General features: G+C 42.3%; 1 protein-coding gene across 1 annotated transcript in view; it reads left to right on the plus strand.

The window, feature by feature from the left end:
* The window catches only part of PRELID2 (PRELI domain containing 2), a 309,867-nt gene that overhangs the window by 278,059 nt on the left and 10,249 nt on the right, over positions 1–21,559 (plus strand). The window contains exon 5 of the mRNA XM_053717152.1: positions 5,513–5,618. Coding sequence (XP_053573127.1) covers positions 5,513–5,618 — 106 coding nt within the window. The remainder of the gene's footprint in view (positions 1–5,512; positions 5,619–21,559) is intronic.

Raw genomic sequence — 21,559 nt, forward strand, 5'->3', positions numbered from 1 at the left:
TCTCTTTCTTTTTGGCTTCGTAGCATAATTCGTTTAGCTTATGAGACTGCTGGACAGCAGCCTCCTGAAAGAATTACAGCTCATTCTACTAGAGCTGTGGCTTCCACTTGGGCCTTCAAGAATGAGGCCTCTGTTGAACAGATTTGCAAGGCTGCAACTTGGTCTTCGCTTCATACTTTTTCCAAATTTTACAAATTTGACACTTTTGCTTCATCGGAGGCTATTTTTGGGAGAAAGGTTCTTCAGGCAGTGGTTCCTTCTGTATAAAGAGCCTGCCTATCCCTCCCGTCATCCGTGTACTTTTGCTTTGGTATTGGTATCCCAGAAGTAATGATGACCCGTGGACTGATCACACTTAACAGAAGAAAACATAATTTATGCTTACCTGATAAATTCCTTTCTTCTGTAGTGTGATCAGTCCACGGCCCGCCCTGTTTTTAAGGCAGGTAAATATTTTTTAATTTATACTCCAGTCACCACTTCTCCCTTGGCTTTTCCTTTCTCGTTGGTCCTTGGTCGAATGACTGGGAGTGACGTAGAGGGGAGGAGCTATATGCAGCTCTGCTGGGTGAATCCTCTTGCACTTCCTGTTGGGGAGGAGTAATATCCCAGAAGTAATGATGACCCGTGGACTGATCACACTACAGAAGAAAGGAATTTATCAGGTAAGCATAAATTATGTTTTTTCATAAATAGCAGACATATATGGATTTGGTGTTGCTTTTTGTTAATTAGAAGGCCGCTAAATGCCACTGCGCACCACACGTGTATTATGCCCAGCAATGAAGGGGTTAATTAGGGAGCTTGTAGGGTTAATTTTAGCTTTATTGTAGTGTAGTAGACAACCCTAAGTATTGATCTAGGCCCATTTTGGTATATTTCATGCCACCATTTCACCGCCAAATGCAATTAAAGAAAAAAAAAAGTAAAATTTTTCACAATTTTAGGTTTCTCACTGAAATCATTTACAAACAGCTTGTGCAATTATGGCACAAATGGTTGTAAATGCTTCTCTGGGATCCCCTTTGTTGAGAAATAGCAGACATACATGGCTTTGGCGTTGCTTTTTGGTAATTAGAAGGCCGCTAAATGCCGCTGCGCATCACACGTGTATTATGGCTAGCAGTGAAGGGGTTAATTAGGTAGCATGTAGGGAGCTTGCAGGGTTAATTTTAGCTTTAGTGTAGAGATCAGCCTCCCACCTGACACATTACACCCCCTGATCCCTCCCAAACACCTCTCTTCCCTCCCCCACCCCACAATTGTCCCCGCCATGTTAAGTACTGGCAGAAAGTCTGCCAGTACTAAAAAAAAAAGCTATCCTTGATAAAAAAATGTTTTAAAAAAAGGCATATTTACATATGCTGCTCTGGAGGATCCCCCCTTAGCCCCCAACCTCCCTGATACCCCCCAAACAGCTCTTTACCCATCCCCTTCTAACTTATTAGTAGCCATCTTTGGTACTGGCAGCTGTCTGCCAGTACCCAATTTATAGTAAAACATTTGTTATTATTCTTTTTTAAAATAATTTTCTGTAGCGTAGCTTGCTCCCCCCAAAGACCAACCCCCCACCCCCTCCCAGATCTCTTAGATTGACATAATTTAGATATATGTGGCCCTCACTGCCACTTTTCTCCCATCATTTTTCTGCAGTGTAGCGGTTCCCACCCGCTCCCTACCAGCGCGCCCGCGCACGCACCCGGCGTTCCCACCCACTATCCCGCCCCCCTCCACATCATACGGCCCATCGATGGCCGCCCACCCGCCTCCCAGACTAGCTCCCACCCACCAACGAAACCGGCCATCGATGTCCGGTGCAGAGAGGGCCACAGAGTGGCTCTCTCTGCATCGGATGACCAAGGGGGGTTATTGCAGGATGCCTCGATGTTGAGGCATCACTGCAATAACCTGCTCGCTTCCAGCTGCTTTCCAGACCGAGGACATACGCCATACGTCCTCAGGCGTTAAGTGTATTTTTTTTGAGGACGTATGGCGTACGTCCTTGGTCGTTAAGGGGTTAAAGATATGATATCTCAAGTGTTAGAAAACAAGACAGACGAAGGGCTTTAAAAATGAGATACATACATACAAAGATGTATATATGTGTGTTTATATATATATATATATATATATATATGTGTGTGTATGTATATATACAGGTATATACTGTGTATGTATGTGTGTGTATGTATATATATATAAATATGTGTGTATACATATGCATGTATTTATATCTGTATGTATATTCAGTTATATAGACAACACATAAATACATATTTACACACATATATATATATATATATATATATATATATATATATATATATATATATATATATATACAGGGAGTGCAGAATTATTAGGCAAGTTGTATTTTTGAGGATTAATTTTATTATTGAACAACAACCATGTTCTCAATGAACCCAAAAAACTCATTAATATCAAAGCTGAATAGTTTTGGAAGTAGTTTTTAGCTTGTTTTTAGTTATAGCTAATTTAGGGGGATATCTGTGTGTGCAGGTGACTATTACTGTGCATAATTATTAGGCAACTTAACAAAAAACAAATATATACCCATTTCAATTATTTATTTTTACCAGTGAAACCAATATAACATCTCAACATTCACAAATATACATTTCTGACATTCAAAAACAAAACAAAAACAAATCAGTGACCAATATAGCCACCTTTCTTTGCAAGGACACTCAAAAGCCTGCCATCCATGGATTCTGTCAGTGTTTTGATCTGTTCACCATCAACATTGCGTGCAGCAGCAACCACAGCCTCCCAGACACTGTTCAGAGAGGTGTACTGTTTTCCCTCCTTGTAAATCTCACATTTGATGATGGACCACAGGTTCTCAATGGGGTTCAGATCAGGTGTACAAGGAGGCCATGTCATTAGATTTTCTTCTTTTATACCCTTTCTTGCCAGCCACGCTGTGGAGTACTTGGACGCGTGTGATGGAGCATTGTCCTGCATGAAAATCATGTTTTTCTTGAAGGATGCAGACTTCTTCCTGTACCACTGCTTGAAGAAGGTGTCTTCCAGAAACTGGCAGTAGGACTGGGAGTTGAGCTTGACTCTATCCTCAACCCGAAAAGGCCCCACAAGCTCATCTTTGATGATACCAGCCCAAACCAGTACTCCACCTCCACCTTGCTGGCGTCTGAGTCGGACTGGAGCTCTCTGCCCTTTACCAATCCAGCCACGGGCCCATCCATCTGGCCCATCAAGACTCACTCTCATTTCATCAGTCCATAAAACCTTAGAAAAATCAGTCTTGAGATATTTCTTGGCCCAGTCTTGACGTTTCAGCTTGTGTGTCTTGTTCAGTGGTGGTCGTCTTTCAGCCTTTCTTACCTTGGCCATGTCTCTGAGTATTGCACACCTTGTGCTTTTGGGCACTCCAGTGATGTTGCAGCTCTGAAATATGGCCAAACTGGTGGCAAGTGGCATCTTGGCAGCTGCACGTTTGACTTTTCTCAGTTCATGGGCAGTTATTTTGCGCCTTGGTTTTTCCACACGCTTCTTGCAACCCTGTTGACTATTTTGAATGAAACGCTTGATTGTTTGATGATCACACTTCAGAAGCTTTGCAATTTTAAGAGTGCTGCATCCCTCTGCAAGATATCTCACTATGTTTGACTTTTCTGAGCTTGTCAAGTCCTTCTTTTGACCCATTTTGCCAAAGGAAAGGAAGTTGCCTAATAATTATGCACACCTGATATAGGGTGTTGATGTCATTAGACCACACCCCTTCTCATTACAGAGATGCACATCACCTAATATGCTTAATTGGTAGTAGGCTTTCGAGCCTATACAGCTTGGAGTAAGACAACATGCATAAAGAGGATGATGTGGTCAAAATACTCATTTGCCTAATAATTCTGCACTCCCTGTATATCGCATTGGAGCCCTTTGCAGTTACGTAGAAGAAAACATGAAAAAGCATGTTTATGCAATATTCATGTTTAAAGGGACAGTCTATTTAAAATTAAACTTCATGATTCAGATAGGACATGCAATTTTAAACAACTTTCCAATTTACTTGTATCATCAAATTTGCTTTGTTCTCTTGGTATTCTTAGTTGAAAACTAAACCTAGGTAGGCTTATATGCTAATTTCCAAGCCCTTGAAGGCCACCTCTTCTCTGAATGCATTTGACTGTTTTTCATAGCTAGAGGGTGTTAGTTCATGTGTGTCATATAGATAACATTGTGCTCACACCCGTGGAGTTATTTGAGTCAGTACTGATTGGCTAAAATGCAAGTCTGTCAAAAGACCTGAAATAAGGTGACAGTCTGCAGAGGCATATATATAAGGTAATCACAGAGGTAATGTCATTTTAAACTATTTTCTAAATTAATTTTATCACCAATTTTGCTTTGTTCTCTTGGTATTCTTAGTTGAAAGCTAAACCTTTGTGGCTCCTATGACCTGTTTACCTGTCAATTCGATCTCAGCAAGTTCTTCCTGCGCTGCAGTTCAAGCTGTCTGGGGTCAAAGATGCCCCTCCCCTCTCTAAAGGTTGCTGTGAAAATACACTGCCTTTACAGCCAGCCGTTCCACCTCTGCTCAGCTGCTAGCTAAGCAGAAGATGTGATACTGTCCATTTACCTAGCTACCCATGCGTTCCAGCTCTGCTAAGGCATTTTGTGAAAAAAATAAGTGTTAGAGCTAGCTATGTAATAATCACCCTGCGCACATAATTTTTTTTTTCACTGACACTGCTTTCCCAATACCGATAGCCAGGCAGCTTTGGCGCCGCCCTGCTCGGGGTGCCTTAAGGCGGCTCCCTTGCCGCCTTACCCAAAAACCGGCCCTGAACATAGTTAACCTAATATAAATAAAAATAGAAATACTCTTTAAAGTGAATGTAAATTTTGATGCTAAAGTGCCCAGTTTTTAAAAATTCAATTAGAAACAGGGGCACTTTAATTCATAAACATTTACATTTCACTCGTGTTGTGAAAAAATACTTTTTAATCTTGACAGCCGCTCCAGCTTCCTCCGCCCGTCGCAAAGCCTCTTCCTGGGTCTAAAATTAGGAATCCGGCTTCCTCCAATCACGGCATTGAATCAGACACTGATTCCCCCGGGGGGGGGTCGTGATTGGAGGATGACCCATCCATCATTTCTGACGTCAGAAATGGCTTGCGACGACCGGGGGAAGCTGGAGCGGCTGTCAAGTTTAAAAGGTAAGTATTTTTTCACAACACGAGTGAAATGTGAATAACAGACACATGATCCCTCTTTGGTCCTGATTCTCTAAAGCTCTCTGGTCTGGCAAGATTATCTAAGAACACGTTAGAACTGCAAGGTTCCTCAAAATAATTGAAAATTGGGCTTTTGGTGTAAAAAGAGGTTTGTTTAAGAAAAACATAAATCATTTTACTGTAAACATTACACCTTTCTTCAATGTGGCATAAAAAATTCACTTCTCCAATTTATAAAAATAAATACATCAAAAATGTTTAATAAACTTTCCATTATTTTCATCTCTAGGACAGAGTTTATTCAGAAAGGGACTGTCTCAATTACTGGAGCTGGATTACTCAACTGTGTACTTGAAACGTTTGCCCAAACTTTTTTAAAACAAGGAGCGAAAAAGGTAAGTTTTTTTTTGTTTTTTTTTAAATAAAACAAAATATATATAAATATACTGTATATTAGTCTGAAAAAGTTGCAGACATAAAATCACAAATCAAGCTTAACTATGTTTTCTTCTTAAATGGAAAGAGTTCACCGCTGCATTCATTTCTTTTGGGAAATAAGAACCTGGCCACCAGGAGGAGGCAAAGACAACCCAGCAAAAGACTTAAATACTCCTCCCACTCCCCTCCTCCCCCAGTCATTCTTTGCCTTTCGTCCCAGGAGGATGGCAGAAGAGTGTCAGAATTTTTAATTTTTGTTTTTGTCTCTTATGGAGGGTAGAACTCTTCGGCATGGGACATGAATTTTAAGTAGTCCTGTCAATCACTCAGTGAGAGTTTTTTTCTGCGAAACCATCCGGACTCATATTAACAGCTCCTCAAGTAATCGGCGTTGTCAAACTTTGCTACAATGCAACTATCCGTCACACTTAAAGGGCCGTGTTCCTGTTCCATGGTGTAGATTCGGGCTCGGGGAATCCAGGGACTGCTGATCCATCCGCCTCTGGGGGCCCTGTCCTCCGAGAGGCGGGTTCCCTACCAAATCATACTTCTGCACATACGGGTAACCCAGTTTATGGTTCCTCCATGCGGGGTGGCGTGTTTTCGCTTCCACATAATGTTGGCTATTGTTAGTCTGCAGAGTCCAGATGTTTATTTGACAATGTGCTCGTGCCCTATTATCCCAGGCCTTCCGCCTTGAGGAGGGCCGGGCCTTCCGCCTTGAGGAGGGCCTCTACAGTTCCCCTCGGGGGTATCTGTCCCTGAGTGTTGTGCCTCCAGTTACAGGATTGCACGCCTTCACGTATTGCCCAGACACGTTTCAGTTATTGAATGACCCTATCATTACCAGATGGGGGGATTTTCAGTCTGATAATTCGAATGGTGCACCTCATTAGACATGTGGGGATGAAGTAATCTCCTGATTGTCATTTGTTAGAGATCTTTCCCAGTTTTGTGTGATAGGGCTCTGTTTGGCTGGCCCTGCGGGTAGGCCTGTGTCTTTTTGGGCGTTAACCTCCGGCCTGCCTTATATTTTATTTATATCCAATGGGATGTCTTTTATTTGTTTTTGTTTCCTTCAGGAACCTTCTGGGATTGATACTCTCTATAACTTCTTCGGAAGTTGTTGGGCATGTTAGTCCTCTGTTTAAAATGTCTGTTTTCTGTTTTTTTCCCCTACAAGGGAATATTTACGCAGCTTGCCAGTTGGGACCCTAGGTGCAGGCTGGTCCTGTCGGGTTTGTTCGGTTTTGCGGCTGTTCAGACACGTGGCGCTGTTCTGCTCGGCTGGTTTGGTAGAAGCGCTGAGTGCTCAGGTTATCATTGTTTTTCATATTCAATATTCAACTAAGCATTCGAGAGGACCTGTGGGTCCATGAGGTGGGAAGGATTGTTTTCAGTCCTTATAGCATTCAGTCATAGATGACCGGGCAGGGGAGTTTTTCCGCTGCGTCACTCTATCTGACATCTGATTTCATCAGATCTTAGAGTTTCCTCCCACTTGTGGTGGAGGATGGGAGGGCTTAATGCCCCTTACCGCTATTGAGCGGTTTGGCCTTCATTATTTAGGCCTCTCGATGTGTCCTTTTGGGCTTGATCCAACAGCTTGTACAGGATAGCTGTCTAGCATGAGGAAGGTTTGCAGTTTGAAACCTGTTGCAGCTCTCGACTACTTGCAGGTTTACGCGTAACTGATTCTAGTATATCTAGATGCAGCTCTTACTCTTGACTGAGTTATGAAGAGGCCTTGGGTCTTCTTCCATTGCATCCGGGTGAGTGGATCTCGTTTTAGGGATCTGTGTTTCCAGGGGATGGTTGTTCCCTGCTTGGACTTTATTTAGCTCTGGGTTTTCCGGAGCTGGGTAGGCTTAGTGCCTTTCTCTTCCTTGTGTCCTCTGCTTGTGCGGAGGTGATAGGGAGACTAGTCCTGCTAGTAGGATTTTTTGGACCTTGAGGTATCCCTTGGTTGTCCTGAGGCTCTGAGCAGTATCTTCATATGACTTCTAGCCTTGCTTCTTAGAACGTTGGACTTTAGCTAGTGGTGGTTCCTTCCTTTGATGGGCGGTTTTTAAAAAAAACAACATTTTAAGACAATGTTTAAGCCTCAGGGCTTATTTGTCTGTCGTTTGTCTGTTTGTTTAGTCTAGCCATACTAGAGTTTAGAACTTTCAGTTGACCCTTGAACTGTTCAGTTGTACCCTGGTCAGCAGGCTGGTCCTGGTTGGGTACTAGTTCACTCTGTTCTTTTGAGGGTTATATCAGACATATTGTATCCTTGACAACAGGCTGGTCCTGTTTGGGTACTAAGTTTGCTTACTTCTTGTTATGAAGTTGTTTTCTTGTTTCCTACAAGTTATAGGAGGCCCTTCTATCCTAGATGTCAGACTGGTCCAAGTTTATTTTATCTTGGTGAGGCGTCCGATGTTTGGTCATACTCGATACTAAGTGCTTTGTCCCTGCATAGCTTACGTGGTTTGCTGGAATTACGAATTCTGCTATGGCAGTATATTTGTAGTTCCGGAGGTCCTTTGGACAGGAGCTAGAGTCCTCCATTCCGAGAGGGGGGGGGGGGGGAATCAGATGACTGCATGGAGATCTCCAGTACCTGGTGTAGGAGGAGATTATTCCCCCCTATTGGTACTCCGTGTAGATTAAATTGTCTGATTTTCAGATCTTTCGCTAGTGTTTCTCTCCTCTGTTTTGAGGATTGCTGTACTTTCGCTTCCCCTTGCCTTTGGGGTAGGACTTTCGGTCATCTGGTTGAGGAGTCCCGGTTCTTAGGGAACGTTTTTTTCCTTGCAGTATCCTCTTTTTGATCCCATATACTTGGGGATCTGGGGGATTGTTATACATTCTTTCTTGCCTTTCTGTTCATTCGTTAATTCCTTGAGTTATAGATTTTCTGGGGTTGATCCAGACTGGATCTTTAGAGACTGTCATATTCTCTCAATCATGGGGTTCTGATCTCTTTCGGGTCCTTCCTTTGTCTTCGGACTTTGTAGGTGTTGTCTTAGTAGCCTTTTTGGCCTGAGTGGGCAGCCACTGGGATACATCATGAGAAGTTCAAGACCCCATGGGGGTTTGGCATGCATCAACTTTTGTTCAAATTTCTTTTCCAGGTAACTTTTTGGGTGTTCCGCAATGTTTTTGGTTTTGATCCGGCGCCTGGTTTTGGGGGTCCATTTTTTTAACCTAGTCATTGTCTTTAACTTGGCATTTTGATTAATTTATTTTCCAAATTTGAATAGTCTTGGATCTGTCCGGCGTTCAGTAGTAAGCTTGTTTTCCCGGTCCTGGAGAAATCTCCTTGTTCCTATTGGGGCAGTTCTTTTTCTCTCTTCTAGAGAGATGGAGGACGTTTTTCCTGGGAATTTCTTTACAGGAATATTCCTGGGTTTCTTCGTTTTCCTTCTGGTCTATTGCAACTATCATCATCTGACTCTAGGAGTTCAGAGGGGCAAGGGTTTCTCTTGTCTGTACTGTACCCTCCCTTTTGGTTCCTGAGGGGTAATGAGGATAGGTAGTCTCTCTGGGTGTCAGTGCCTCTATTCTGCTTCTTTCCTTAGGAACTCATGGCTGGAGATTCATTATCTGATCTCTGGGTCTTGTCGATGCTGGGATTTTTTTTTTAACGCTTTCTTGTCCTTTGGCACATTGACAGTCGCTGCTGTGATAAGACTGTTCGATCGGAGTAGGGGTCAGGAATTCTGACTGCTTTGTTTGGGCATCGACCACGTCTCATGTCTCCCGAAGGATCCTTCCTTAGGCTGGGAGGCCTTGCAGTTGGTTTGGGAACCTTCCCTTAGCGGATAGTTGGTTCTTCTTTATTGGTCAGGGTGTTCTTCTCCCTTACCCCATTTTCTAGTGGGGGGGGGGGAGTTGGTCCGCCCTGCTTTTTGAGTTCTTTCTCTTGTTCCTTTCCAGGAATTTCCTGGTGCATGTTTGCTAGCTACTTGGTTGGCTAGTTACTATGGTTTGACGTTTAGTCTGACTACCTACCTGATGGAAGCCTGCAGCTTTCATTTGTGGCATAAATGGATGTTACTATTCTGTTCTTGTTCTGCTCCTGGGGATTTTTTCTCACCTACGGGTGTTCAGTTTCTCTGTGCTGGTTAGCTGTCTATGGAAAGGTAGTCTTGTTCTACCTTTTGTCCTTCTGGGAGGTGGTGATCTGGAAATTTTCCTTTCTTTGCTCTCCTCCATCGGTAGAGTATTCTCTATGGAACTTTGTCCTCTTTCAGCCTGGTAGCCACTCTTTTTAGAGTTATGCTAGGGGCTTCTCTCTCTGTTTTGTCCTTGAATCTTTGGAGATTGTTTCTGGAGCTTCTTTCGGGCCTTCTTATCTGATTCTTCCCTTCTTCAGTTAGGGAGAATGTGGTGTAAGAGTTTGTTTGCTGTTTCCCTTGCCATTGTTCATGGAGAGGTTTTCATTTGTGTGCTTCTAGAGAATGGGACTTTTGTCTCCTCACAGTGGAGTGAGAGTGATCTCTAACTGGGATTCTTATGGTTCTTATTGATGGGCAGTTACCTTGTCATCTTTCTATAATTCTGTTCTTCCTGCTTCAGTTGAAGTATTTTTTTTAATGGTTATCTTGGTTGTTTCAGGCTATGGTGCCATCAGAATGGGCCCACTTTTTGTTCCTGCCCGTTTGCATTCAGTGTCCTCTATAAGCTTGGGTATTGATTTCCCAAAAGTAATGAATGCAGCTGTGGACTCTCCCCGTTTAAGAAGAAAAACTTAAATGATGCTTACCTGATAATTTTATTTTCTTCTGTACGGGGAGAGTCTACAGCTCCCTGCCCATTTTTTTTCTGTAGGCTTCCTTACATTATTTTTTATTCGTTATTTTGGCACCTTTTTTCACCCTGATATTTCTCCTACTGTTCCTTGTTCCCTTGGCAGAATGACTGGGGGATGAGGGAAGTGGGGGAGGTATTTAAGCCTTTGGCTGGGGTGTCTTTGCCTCCTTCTGGTGGCCAGGTTCTGTATTTCCCAAAAGTAATGAATGTAGCCGTGGATTCTCCCCATACAGAAGAAAAGAAAATTATCAGGTAAGCATAATTTAAGTTTTTCTTCAAGTACGGTTTCAGAGCTTTTTTTCTAAGTCTTAAACCTCCTTTTCTCTTACATGGTGTATCCAGTCCATGGATTCATCCTTACTTGTGGGATATTCTCATTCCCTACAGGAAGTGGCAAAGAGAGCACACAGCAGAGCTGTCCATATAGCTCCCCCTCAGGCTCCGCCCCCCAGTCATTCTCTTTGCCACTCTAACAAGTAGCATCTCCACGGGAGGGTAAAGTGAATGTGGTGTTAGATTTGTAGTTTTTATTTCTTCAATCAAAGTTTGTTATTTTAAAATAGTGCCGGTTTGTACTATTTACTCTGTGGCAGAAAGTGATGAAGATTTCTGCTGAGAGGAAAATGATTTTAGCATGTTGTAACTAAAATCCACTGCTGTTCCCACACAGGACTGTTGAGCATCAGAAAACTTCAGTTGGGGGGAACAGTTTGCAGGCTTAACTGCTTTGAGGTATGTTTCAGTCATTTTTTCTAGTCAAGACTTAGTAATGCTAGAAGACTGACAAGAATCCCCATGTGGGAAAGGTAAGCCATATTCTGAGACTTAGTATAGAAGGAAGGCTTATTTGAAAGGGCTCAAACACTGGTGGACACTGTTAAGGGGCAATCGATTATTTTTTAACAAAAATCTGATATTTATACAAGTTTATATTACATTTGAAACACTTTTTTGGGGTTTATTCCGCATGGCATCTATTTAGACACCTATTTTGGCTTGGGAAGGCCCCACATCCCCAGAGTGAAGAGGGAGAGGGCCTGAAATTCGAGCCTCAGTTGCGCAGTTGATTTTACAGACAGCTTCATGCAGCTCCATGTGAAGAGTCCAGAGATTACTTGAGGACTTCAGAGAGGCTTATTTTCGATTAAAACTAATCCCCAAGGAAGGTAGGACCACAGCAGAGGCTGTGGCATGGTGCTTAGCTTTAATTTGCTCCGGTTTGGGCAGTAAAGGGTTAATTGACTTGAAATTTGCTGTGCAATCATTTCAAAGCATTAGGATCATATGGTGAAAATTTCATAAAGATTGGATGATTTTTGGAGATTTAGTAAAAAAGTGTGCGCTTTTTATTATTTAAAGGCACAGTACCGTTTTTTCAAAAATTGTATTTTACTGTATTTGAGTGCTGTCTAAGTCTGTTTAACATGTCTGAGCCTACTGATAGACCTTGTTCTATGTGTTTAAAAGCCATGGAGGTACCCCCTTTACATTTGTGTTTAAAGTGTGCTAAGGTATCTAAACATTTTAAAGACCATGCAGTGACACTTAAAAATGTAGCCCAAGATGATTCTTTAATGGAAGGTAACGAGTATAGTCCTCCTTCATCTCCCCATGTGTCGACACCAGTTACGCCCGCGCAAGCGATGCCTAGTAGCATTGGCCCCTATTACTTTACAACAATTAGCAGCAGTCATGGATAATTCCCTTGCGGCATTTTCTATCCAAACTGCCAGTTTTTCCTAAAAAGCGTGGTAGCTCAGTTTTTAAGAACAGAGGATGAGCAATCAGAAGCTTTGGATGATTTATCCGTTGTACCCTCACAACACTCTGAAGTGGCAGTGAGGGATGTGCTGTCCGAGGGAGAAATTTCTGAAAGGTTTCTCAGCAGGCAGAATCAGATTCCTTAGCGTTTAAATTTAAGCTGGAACACCTCCGCATACTGCAAGGGTAAGCAGGCCAAGAAGCCTGCGGCTGCTACCAAGACAGCATGAAGGGGTAGCCCCCGATCCGGGACCGGATCTGGTAGGGGGCAGACTTTCTCTCTTTGCTCAGGCTTGGGCAAGAGATGTTCCAGATCCCTGGGCATTAGAAATTGTTGCTCAAGGGTATCTTCTAGAATTCAAGGACTCTCCTCCAAGGGGAAGGTTCCACATTTCTCGTTTGTCTTCAGACCAAACAAAGAAACAGGCGTTCTTACGCTGTGTAGAAGATCTTCTAAAAATGGGAGTGATACACCCAGTTCCAATTGCAGAACAAGGACTGGGATTTTACTCAAACCTGTTTGTAGTTCCCAGAAAGGAAGGAACTTTCAGGCCAATCCTGGATCTAAAAATTCTAAACAAATTCCTCAGAGTTCCATCTTTCAAAATGGAAACCATTCGGACAATCTTACCGATGATCCAGGAAGGTCAATATATGACTACCGTGGATCTAAAGGATGCGTACCTACATATTCCTATCCACAAAGATCATCATCAGTTCCTAAGGTTCGCCTTTCTGGACATGCATTACCAGTTCGTGGCCCTTCCTTTCGGGTTGGCCACCGCTCCCAGAATTTTCACAAAGGTGCTAGGGTCCCTTCTAGCGGTACTAAGACCGCGGGGCATTGCAGTAGCACCTTACCTAGACAACATCTTAATACAGGCGTCGTCTTTTCACAGAGCCAAGGCTCATACGGACATTGTTCTGGCCTTTCTAAGGTCTCACGGGTGGAAGGTGAAAAGAGTTCTCTATCCCCGCTCACAAGGGTTCCCTTCCTGGGAACACTAATAGACTCGGTTGAAATGAAAATATTTCTGACTGCTACCTCTCTTTCCTTCTGGCTGAAAAGCATCTTCCGATTGGCTTATAAGACTGCTGGACAGCAGCCTCCTGAACGAATTACAGCTCATTCCACCAGAGCTGTGGCTTCCACATGGGCTTTCAAGAATGAGGCTTCTGGTGAACAGATTTGTAAGGCAGCGACTTGTTCTTCACTGCATACTTTTGCCAAATTTTACAAATTCGATACTTTTGCTTCTTCGGAGGCTATTTTTGGGAGAAAAACCAGTGGTGCCTTAAGTTTAGGTTACCTGACTTGTTCCCTCCCTTCATCCGTGTCCTAAAGCTTTGGTATTGGTATCCCACAAGTAAGGATGAATCCATGGACTGGATACACCATGTAAGAGAAAACAGAATTTATGCTTACCTGATAAATTACTTTCTCCAACGGTGTGCCCGGTCCACGGCCCGCCCTGGTTTTTTAATCAGGTTTGAGAAATTTTTCTTTTTCTTTATACACTACAGTCACCACGGCACCCTATAGTTTCTCCTTTTTCTCCTAACCGTCGGTCGAATGACTGTGTGGGAACAGCAATCGATTTTAGTTACTGCTGCTAAAATCATACTCTTTTAAACAGAACTCTTCATCTCTTTCTGTTTCAGAGTAAATAGTACATACCAGCACTATTTTAAAATAACAAACTCTTGATAGAAGAAATAAAAAACTACAACTAACACCACAAACTCCTCACCATCCCCGTGGAGATGCTACTTGTTCAGAGCGGCAAGGAGAATGACTGGGGGGCGGAGCCAGAGGGGGAGCTATATGGACAGCTCTTGCTGTGTGCTCTCCTTGCCTTTCCCTGTAGGGGAGGAGAATATCCCACAAGTAATGGATGACGCCGTGGACCGGACACACCTTTGGAGAAAGTAATTTATCAGGTAAGCATAAATTCTGTTTTCCTTCTTAATATGAGGAGAGTCCACGGCATCATTCCTTACTGTTGGGAAATACTGAACCTGGCCACCAGTAGGAGGCAAAGACACCCCAGACAAAGGCTTAAATACTCCCCCTTCTTCCCTCATATCCCAGTCATTCTTTGCCTTTCGTCACAGGAGGTTGGCAGAGAAGTGTCAGAAGATTTGGAGTAGTTCCTTGTGAAGGGCGTCTACCCTTCGAAATGGCCTGGGTCATAGGAGGTGGTGAGTGCCCCAGCCATTGGGGGTATAAAAGTGCCGTTTTATATTATCTATAGTCTGCTTTATAAGCGCAAGCTATGGAGGATTCTGATGTGTTAGAGGGTACTGCCTCTTTACCTAAATCTAATACTTGTCTATATTATGAGGAGGCAGCGGTATACCTGCCTGCTCAATTATGTTCGACATGCCTTGATAAAGTAATCATGTCAAAGAAAGTTAATATGTTTGATACCACGAGCCGTCCACCTTTGAGGAGTCTCCGTCCCGTGAGGTGCGCACCCTACAGTCATCTCCTATTACACAAGCAGCTTCCCGTAGCACTCCTAATACTCCATCTGGAGGAGCCCTTTTACCGCCAGACTTTGCTAAGCAATTACAAACGGCAGTGTCTGCAGCCTTAATTGCTTTACCTCGCCCTGCTAAGCGCAAGCGAAAGGTTAAATATTGCTATCCTTTCCAGGGGTCATCTACTAGCTTATTGAATTTATGTGATACAAGATAATCCGATGATGAAGGTGCCTCTGATACTTCAGAGGGTGCTATATCTGGGTTGGAATCTGCTGCCTCTAGGCCTCCAGCTGCAGAGGAACCAGACTTTAGATTCAGGATTGAGCATTTATGCTTTCTGTTGAAGGAATTTTCGGCTACATTAGAGGTTCCAGAGCCAACATTGCCTGAGGAACCTTTCATTCCTAAATTAGATAAGGTCTACGAGGACAGGGTTGTGCCACAAACTTTCCCGGTTCCTGTAAAGATGGCGAACATTATTAAGAATGAATGGTAAAGAATTGGTTCTTCATTTTCCCCTTCTTTTAAAAAGTTGTTCCCGGTCCCGGACTCTCAATTGGAGTTGTGGGGATCCATCCCTAAGATGAATGGCACTATCTCCACACTTGCTAAACGCTTTACTAACCCGCTATAGGATAGTTAGTCTTTTAAAGAGCCCATGGATAAGATAATAGAAACTCTGTTAAGAAAGATGTTTCAACATACAAGATATTTGTTTCAACTGGCAGCGGCGGTTGCTTGAGCGGCTTCCTACTGGTGCGACTCCTTATCTGAGTTGATCAAGGTGGAGGGTCCCCTGGACGTGATCCAGGAAAGAATTAAGGCCTTAAGGGTGGCTTATTCTTTTATTTGTGATGCAAATATGCAAATGATTTGCCTGTATGCCAAGGCTTCAGGTTTTTCTGTTCAAGCCTGTAGGGCATACTGGCTGAAGTCCTGGTCTGCGGACATGACTTCGAAGTCAAGACTTCTTTCCCTCCCATTAAAGGGAAAGATTTTATTTGTCCAGGCCTGGACTCAATTATCTCCACGGTTACTGGAGGCAAAGGTGCCTTTTTACCGCAGGATAAGAAGCACAAACCTAAAGGACAAGGTCCTAATTTTTTGTTCCTTTCGTTCGGATAAATCTCAACGTCAGCAGCCCTCCATAAAGCCCGAGTAATCCAAGGAGACTTGGAAGCAGTTCTGGAATAAATCCAAGCATAACAATAAGCCCGCCGAGGCAAAGTCGGCATGAAGGGGCGGCCCCCATCCGGCTCTAGATCACGTAGGGGGCAGACTGTCTCTCTTTTCGGATGCTTGGTTTGGGGAAGTACAAAACCCGTGGGTCCTGGAGGTCATCACTCGGGGATACAGGATAGGTTTCAAGTCTCATCCACCCAGGGGCAGATTCCTCTCGTCAAACCTGTCTTTAATGCCAGAAAAGAGAGAAGCTTTTCTGGGGTGCTTGAGGGATCTCTCCTCCCTGGGAGTCATAGTCCCGGTACCTCTTGCAGAAAGAGGTCTGGGATACTATTCAAAACCTTTTTGTGGTCCCAAAGAAGGAGGGAACTTTCCGCCCGATTCTAGACCTAAAGTGCTTAAACAAATTCCTATATGTCCCCTCATTCAAGATGGAGACAATAAGGTCCATCCTTCACTTAGTTCAGGAAGGACAGTTCATGACCACAATAGATCTGAAGGATGCTTACCTTCACGTTCCAATACACAAGGAACACTTCAAGTTCCTAAGATTTGCGTTCCTGGACCAGCACTTCAGTTCATTGCACTTCCGTTTGGTCTAGCTACTGCTCAAAGAGTTTTTGCGAAGTTTCTAGGGGCTCTGCTTGCAGTGGTTAGAACCAGAGGTATAGCAGTAGCGCCATACTTGGACGATGTTCTGGTTCAAGCACCATCCTGTCGTCTGGCAGAGGACCATTCGAAAGCACTTCTATCTCTTCTTTGATCTCATGGATGGAAGATAAAGTTAGAAAAGAGTTCTTTTATTCCCAGTACCAGGGTGGAATTCCTGGGTACTATAATAGACTCCATATCCATGAGAATATTTCTTACAGACCAGAGACATTACAAGCTGACTTCCGCTTGTCTTGCCCTCCAGACCTCTTTAAGGCCCTCTGTGTCTCGGTGTATGGAGATGAATGGTCTCATGGTGTCCAGCATGGACATCATTCCTTTTGCCAGATTCCATCTCAGACCACTTCAGCTGTGCATGCTGAGGCAGTGGAACGGTGATCATTCGGATCTGTCTCAACAGATTTCTCTGGACAACTGGTCGAGAGAATCGCTCTCCTGGTGACTCTGTCCAGATCACCTGTCCCAAGGGACATCCTTCTTGAGACCATCCTGGGAGATTGTGACTACGGACGCAAGTCTTTCAGGATGGGGAGCTGTTTGGGGTGCCAGGAAGGCACAGGGCCTGTGGACTCGAGAGGAATCCCTCCTCCCGATCAAGATTTTGGAAAGTTGAGTGATCTTCAATGCTCTGAAGGCTTGGCCTCTTCTGGGCTAGCCCCAGTTTATCAGATTCCAATCAAACAACATAACGTCGGTGGCTTACATCAACCACCAGGGGGTAACAAGGAGCCCCCTTGCAATGAGAGAAGTATCTCGGATTCTGGAGTGGGCGGAGGCCCACAACTGCTTGCTGTCAGTGATCCACATTCCGGGTGTGGACAACTGGGAAGCGGATTTCCTCAGCAGACAATCCTTTCATCCAGGGGAATGGTGTCTGCATCCTGAGGTGTTTGCGGAGATTTGCAACAGATGGGGGACACTGGAGATAGATCTCATGGCATCCCGGCTCATTTCCAAGCTGCCCAGGTATGAGTCTTGGGCCAGGGATCCTTAGGCGGAGCTAACAGATGCATTAGCAGTGCTTTGGAGGTTCAATCTAATCTACATTTTTCCACTGTTACCACTTCTCCCTCGTGTAGTGGCCTGCATCAAGCAGGAGCAGGCATCAGTGATTCTGATTGCTCCATTCTGGCCACCAAGGCTGTGGTTCGTGGATCTGGTGGGGATGTCCTCTTCTCCTCCGTGGAAGTTAACTTGTTGCAGGAATCTGCTGGAACAGGGTCCTTTTGTTCATCAAAATCTAGATTCTCTGCGGCTTACTGCTGTGGTATACCTTTAACTCTAACCCCTCCTATTTGGTCTCCACCCTATTTAAGGACTACCTGTAACACTCATTTACTGCCTGATTATTGAAGTCATAGCTACTCTGTTGTAGCTTTCCTTATTTCAGGTCTCCTATTGCTTGTATCCTGTGCAAGGTGGTTTACTATGTTTACTCTTGCTACGTCTTGAATCTCTTACGATCTTATCGTTACTTTGTCATTACCGACTCTGGATCATTCAACGGCCGGATCTACTTTTTCACCGCTACCCGGAAGTAAGCCGCATTCACACACGCTGCCTGTCCCAGACACGGATCTTCCAATGCGGTAACAGAATAATCACGGTCCTCAAGGTGGTAACGTACACGAACAAAGCTAAAGCCTTTAAACTTCTTATCTGCTTGTTTTTTGTTACCATACTGAATTATTGGGCATATCCTATTACCTGCAATATCCAATATAAACAAACATTGTATGTCTGTGGAATGTCTGAACTTGTAAATATTTTAGGCTGTGTGTGATTGCGTGAAGTAAAAAGGATCAAGTGTTTCTACCATTGCAGATTCTGAGCGTGTCAGTATTTCTTTTTCATCTGTGGCCTCCGGTTATATATATATATATATCGAACATAAGATATATATTATATTAATAAGTCCTTATGTTTATTAACACCTAAGTCAGTAGTTAATATATAAATTCATCATATATTAAATGTCTCATATTGTTTAATCAGGCTACATAGAAGTTGTTTTCTGGTTATTACAAAAAAGAGCAACAAGCTCTAATCTTAGGGCTAACCTTTATAACAAATGTGCAAATACTTGTTTACTGAAATACAAAGCTCAGAATACCACATAATAATCAGGCCTAAAACCGAATTTTGAAATAATTAACATTATGGATCCTAATGAAATAAAAAAGGAGTTTAATAATGTCTATCTTAAACTTGATTATTTAGCAAGAGCTGTGACTGAAGTGCAGACTGAAAATGCTGCACTTAAAACTATAGTTAAAGATTTTGTTACACAAAAGCCTCATGACCCACCTGAACCTCATATTAATTATCCACAACCTTTTTCAGGGAAACGTTCTGAGTTCAGGGAATTTAAGAATGCCTGTAATTTATTATTTTCTCTTAGACCTAAGACTTATCATACTGAGCGGATTAAAGTTTGTACCACAATATCTTTCCTACAAGGTGAACCCAGGACTTGGGCTAATAGGTTTTTTGAAAACAATAACAATATCCTGGATTCATTACAAGATTTTTTTTCTGCTTTAACTAGTCTATATCAAGACTCAAATTCTCAAATAAATGCTGAAATGAGATTGAGGTCTTTAAAACAGGGTAAGAGAAATGTGGAAGATTATACCACTGAGTTTCAGATGTGGGCAGAGGACTCTCAGTGGAATGAAATCAGTTTGAAGAATCAATATCGTTTAGGTTTATCTGAAACACTCAAAGATGAACTTTCCCGTCTTGAGATCCCAGATACCCTTGAGGGTCTTATTAAATTAAGTACATCTTTAGATCGTCGTTTGAGAGAAAGGAGGGCAGAGAAGGCCTCTAATGATAACCCATACAGAAAACCTTACCAAGTCACAACAAGTCATGACAGAGCTCATGGCAGTGCTACCCCTATGGAGATTGGTGTTCTTAGAGGACCTCTGTCACCAGAGGAAAAAATTAGAAGGAGGTTGGAAAATCTCTGTTTATATTGTGCTCAAAAAGAACATGTAGTATCTACTTGTCCTTTGTTGAAAAAACAAAAGAATGGTAAGACAATAACCAGTGACTTTATTTACAGCATAGCTAATGATACACACATGACTTTGTCCATTTCTTTACAGTGGGACCAGAAAAATATCCAAACCAAGGCATTAATTGATTCAGGAGCATCCGGAAATTACATTGATTCCACTTATGTAAATAAAAATCGAATACCTATTATTTGTAAACAAAATCCTGTATCTATTAAGCTGATAGATGGTTCATTAATAGAACAAGGACCTATTACACATCATACTATTCCCCTGCTTGTAACATCATTGCAGGGACACACTGAATATTTATCTTTTGATCTCATATCTATACATCAGCATACTCTCATCTTAGGCTATCCTTGGTTGAAGAAACACAACCCACACATAAATTGGGTTTCAAATAAGGTAACATTAGATTCTGCTTTTTGTTTAAACACTTGTTACCCACATCAAACCATAGCGTCACTTGATATTGGTTTACCCTCGTGTTATCAGGATTTGGCAGATGTATTTAATTTAAAAGAGGCAGAAAACCTTCCACCTCATAGGGATTTTGACTGTCCTATCGATATAATACCTGGTTCCAAAATCCCACATGGTAAGATCTATCCCCTCTCTCAAGAGGAACTCCAGTATATAAGAAACTACCTAGACGAAAATTTACGTAAGGGATTTATTTCACACTCCACATCCCCTGCAGCTGCAGGAATGTTTCTAGTAAGAAACAAGGATGGTACCATAAGACCTATTATTGATTATAGAGCATTAAATAACATCACAATAAAAAACAGATACCCTTTACCTTTAATACCTGAACTTTTGGAACGTCTAACTGGTGCAACTATTTACACCAAATTAGATTTAAAGGGAGCTTATAATTTGATTAGAATTAAAGAAGGTCACGAATGGAAAACGGCATTCAGGACCAGATATGGCCTTTTCCAATATAATGTAATGCCTTTTGGTCTGAGTAATGCTCCGGCAACTTTTCAGTTTTTTATAAATGAGATCTTTCGTGACCTGATAGACGTTTGTGTCATAATATACCTTGACGACATATTAATTTATTCTAGAACACCTCAAGAACATGAAAAACATGTACGCTGGGTATTAACTCGTTTAAAAGAACACAAACTATATGCTAAACTGGAAAAATGTTCCTTTCATGTCACAGAAATAAAATTCTTGGGTTATATCATCAGTCCCAACAAAATTCAAATGGATCCGGAGAAGGTATCAGCAATTCTAAATTGGCCTACTCCTACTTCCACAAAATCTGTACAACGATTCATTGGTTTTGCGAATTTTTATAGGAAGTTTATAAAAAATTTCTCTTCAATCGTTAAACCATTAACAACACTTACTAGTGAAAAACAAAGATTTAAGTGGACAGAATCCGCTAGTCTTGCCTTTAATAAACTGAAAGAATATTTTACTACAGCACCCATTCTAGCTATGCCAGATTTTGATTTAGAATTTATCCTTGAAGTAGATGCATCCGACTCAGGTATCGGTGCAGTTTTATCACAACAAGATAAGAACAAGACTGAGATTCATCCTATTGCTTTCTATTCAAAAATGTTAACTAGCGCTGAAAAAAACTATAGCATAGGAGATAAAGAACTTCTAGCTATAAAACGTGCTCTAGATCACTGGAGACATTTATTAGAAGGTTCTAAACTACCTTTTAAGATTTATACTGACCATAAAAATCTTGAATTTCTAAAAACAAGTAAGACCTTGTCTGCAAGACAAGCAAGATGGTCTATATTCTTTGATCGTTTCAATTTTCTTTTAACCTACAGACCAGGACACTTAAATACCAAAGCCGATGCTCTCTCTAGATTACATGAACAAGACACTCATAATCAAATTAACCAAATCATTCCAAAAGAAAAAATTATAGGTTTACTAACACCTTTAGAAGAGGAGATATTAAAAGAATTAAAACATGAACCACCACATGGAAT

Source organism: Bombina bombina, chromosome 6, assembly GCF_027579735.1.
Source record: "Bombina bombina isolate aBomBom1 chromosome 6, aBomBom1.pri, whole genome shotgun sequence".
Taxonomy (NCBI): Eukaryota; Metazoa; Chordata; class Amphibia; order Anura; family Bombinatoridae; genus Bombina; species Bombina bombina.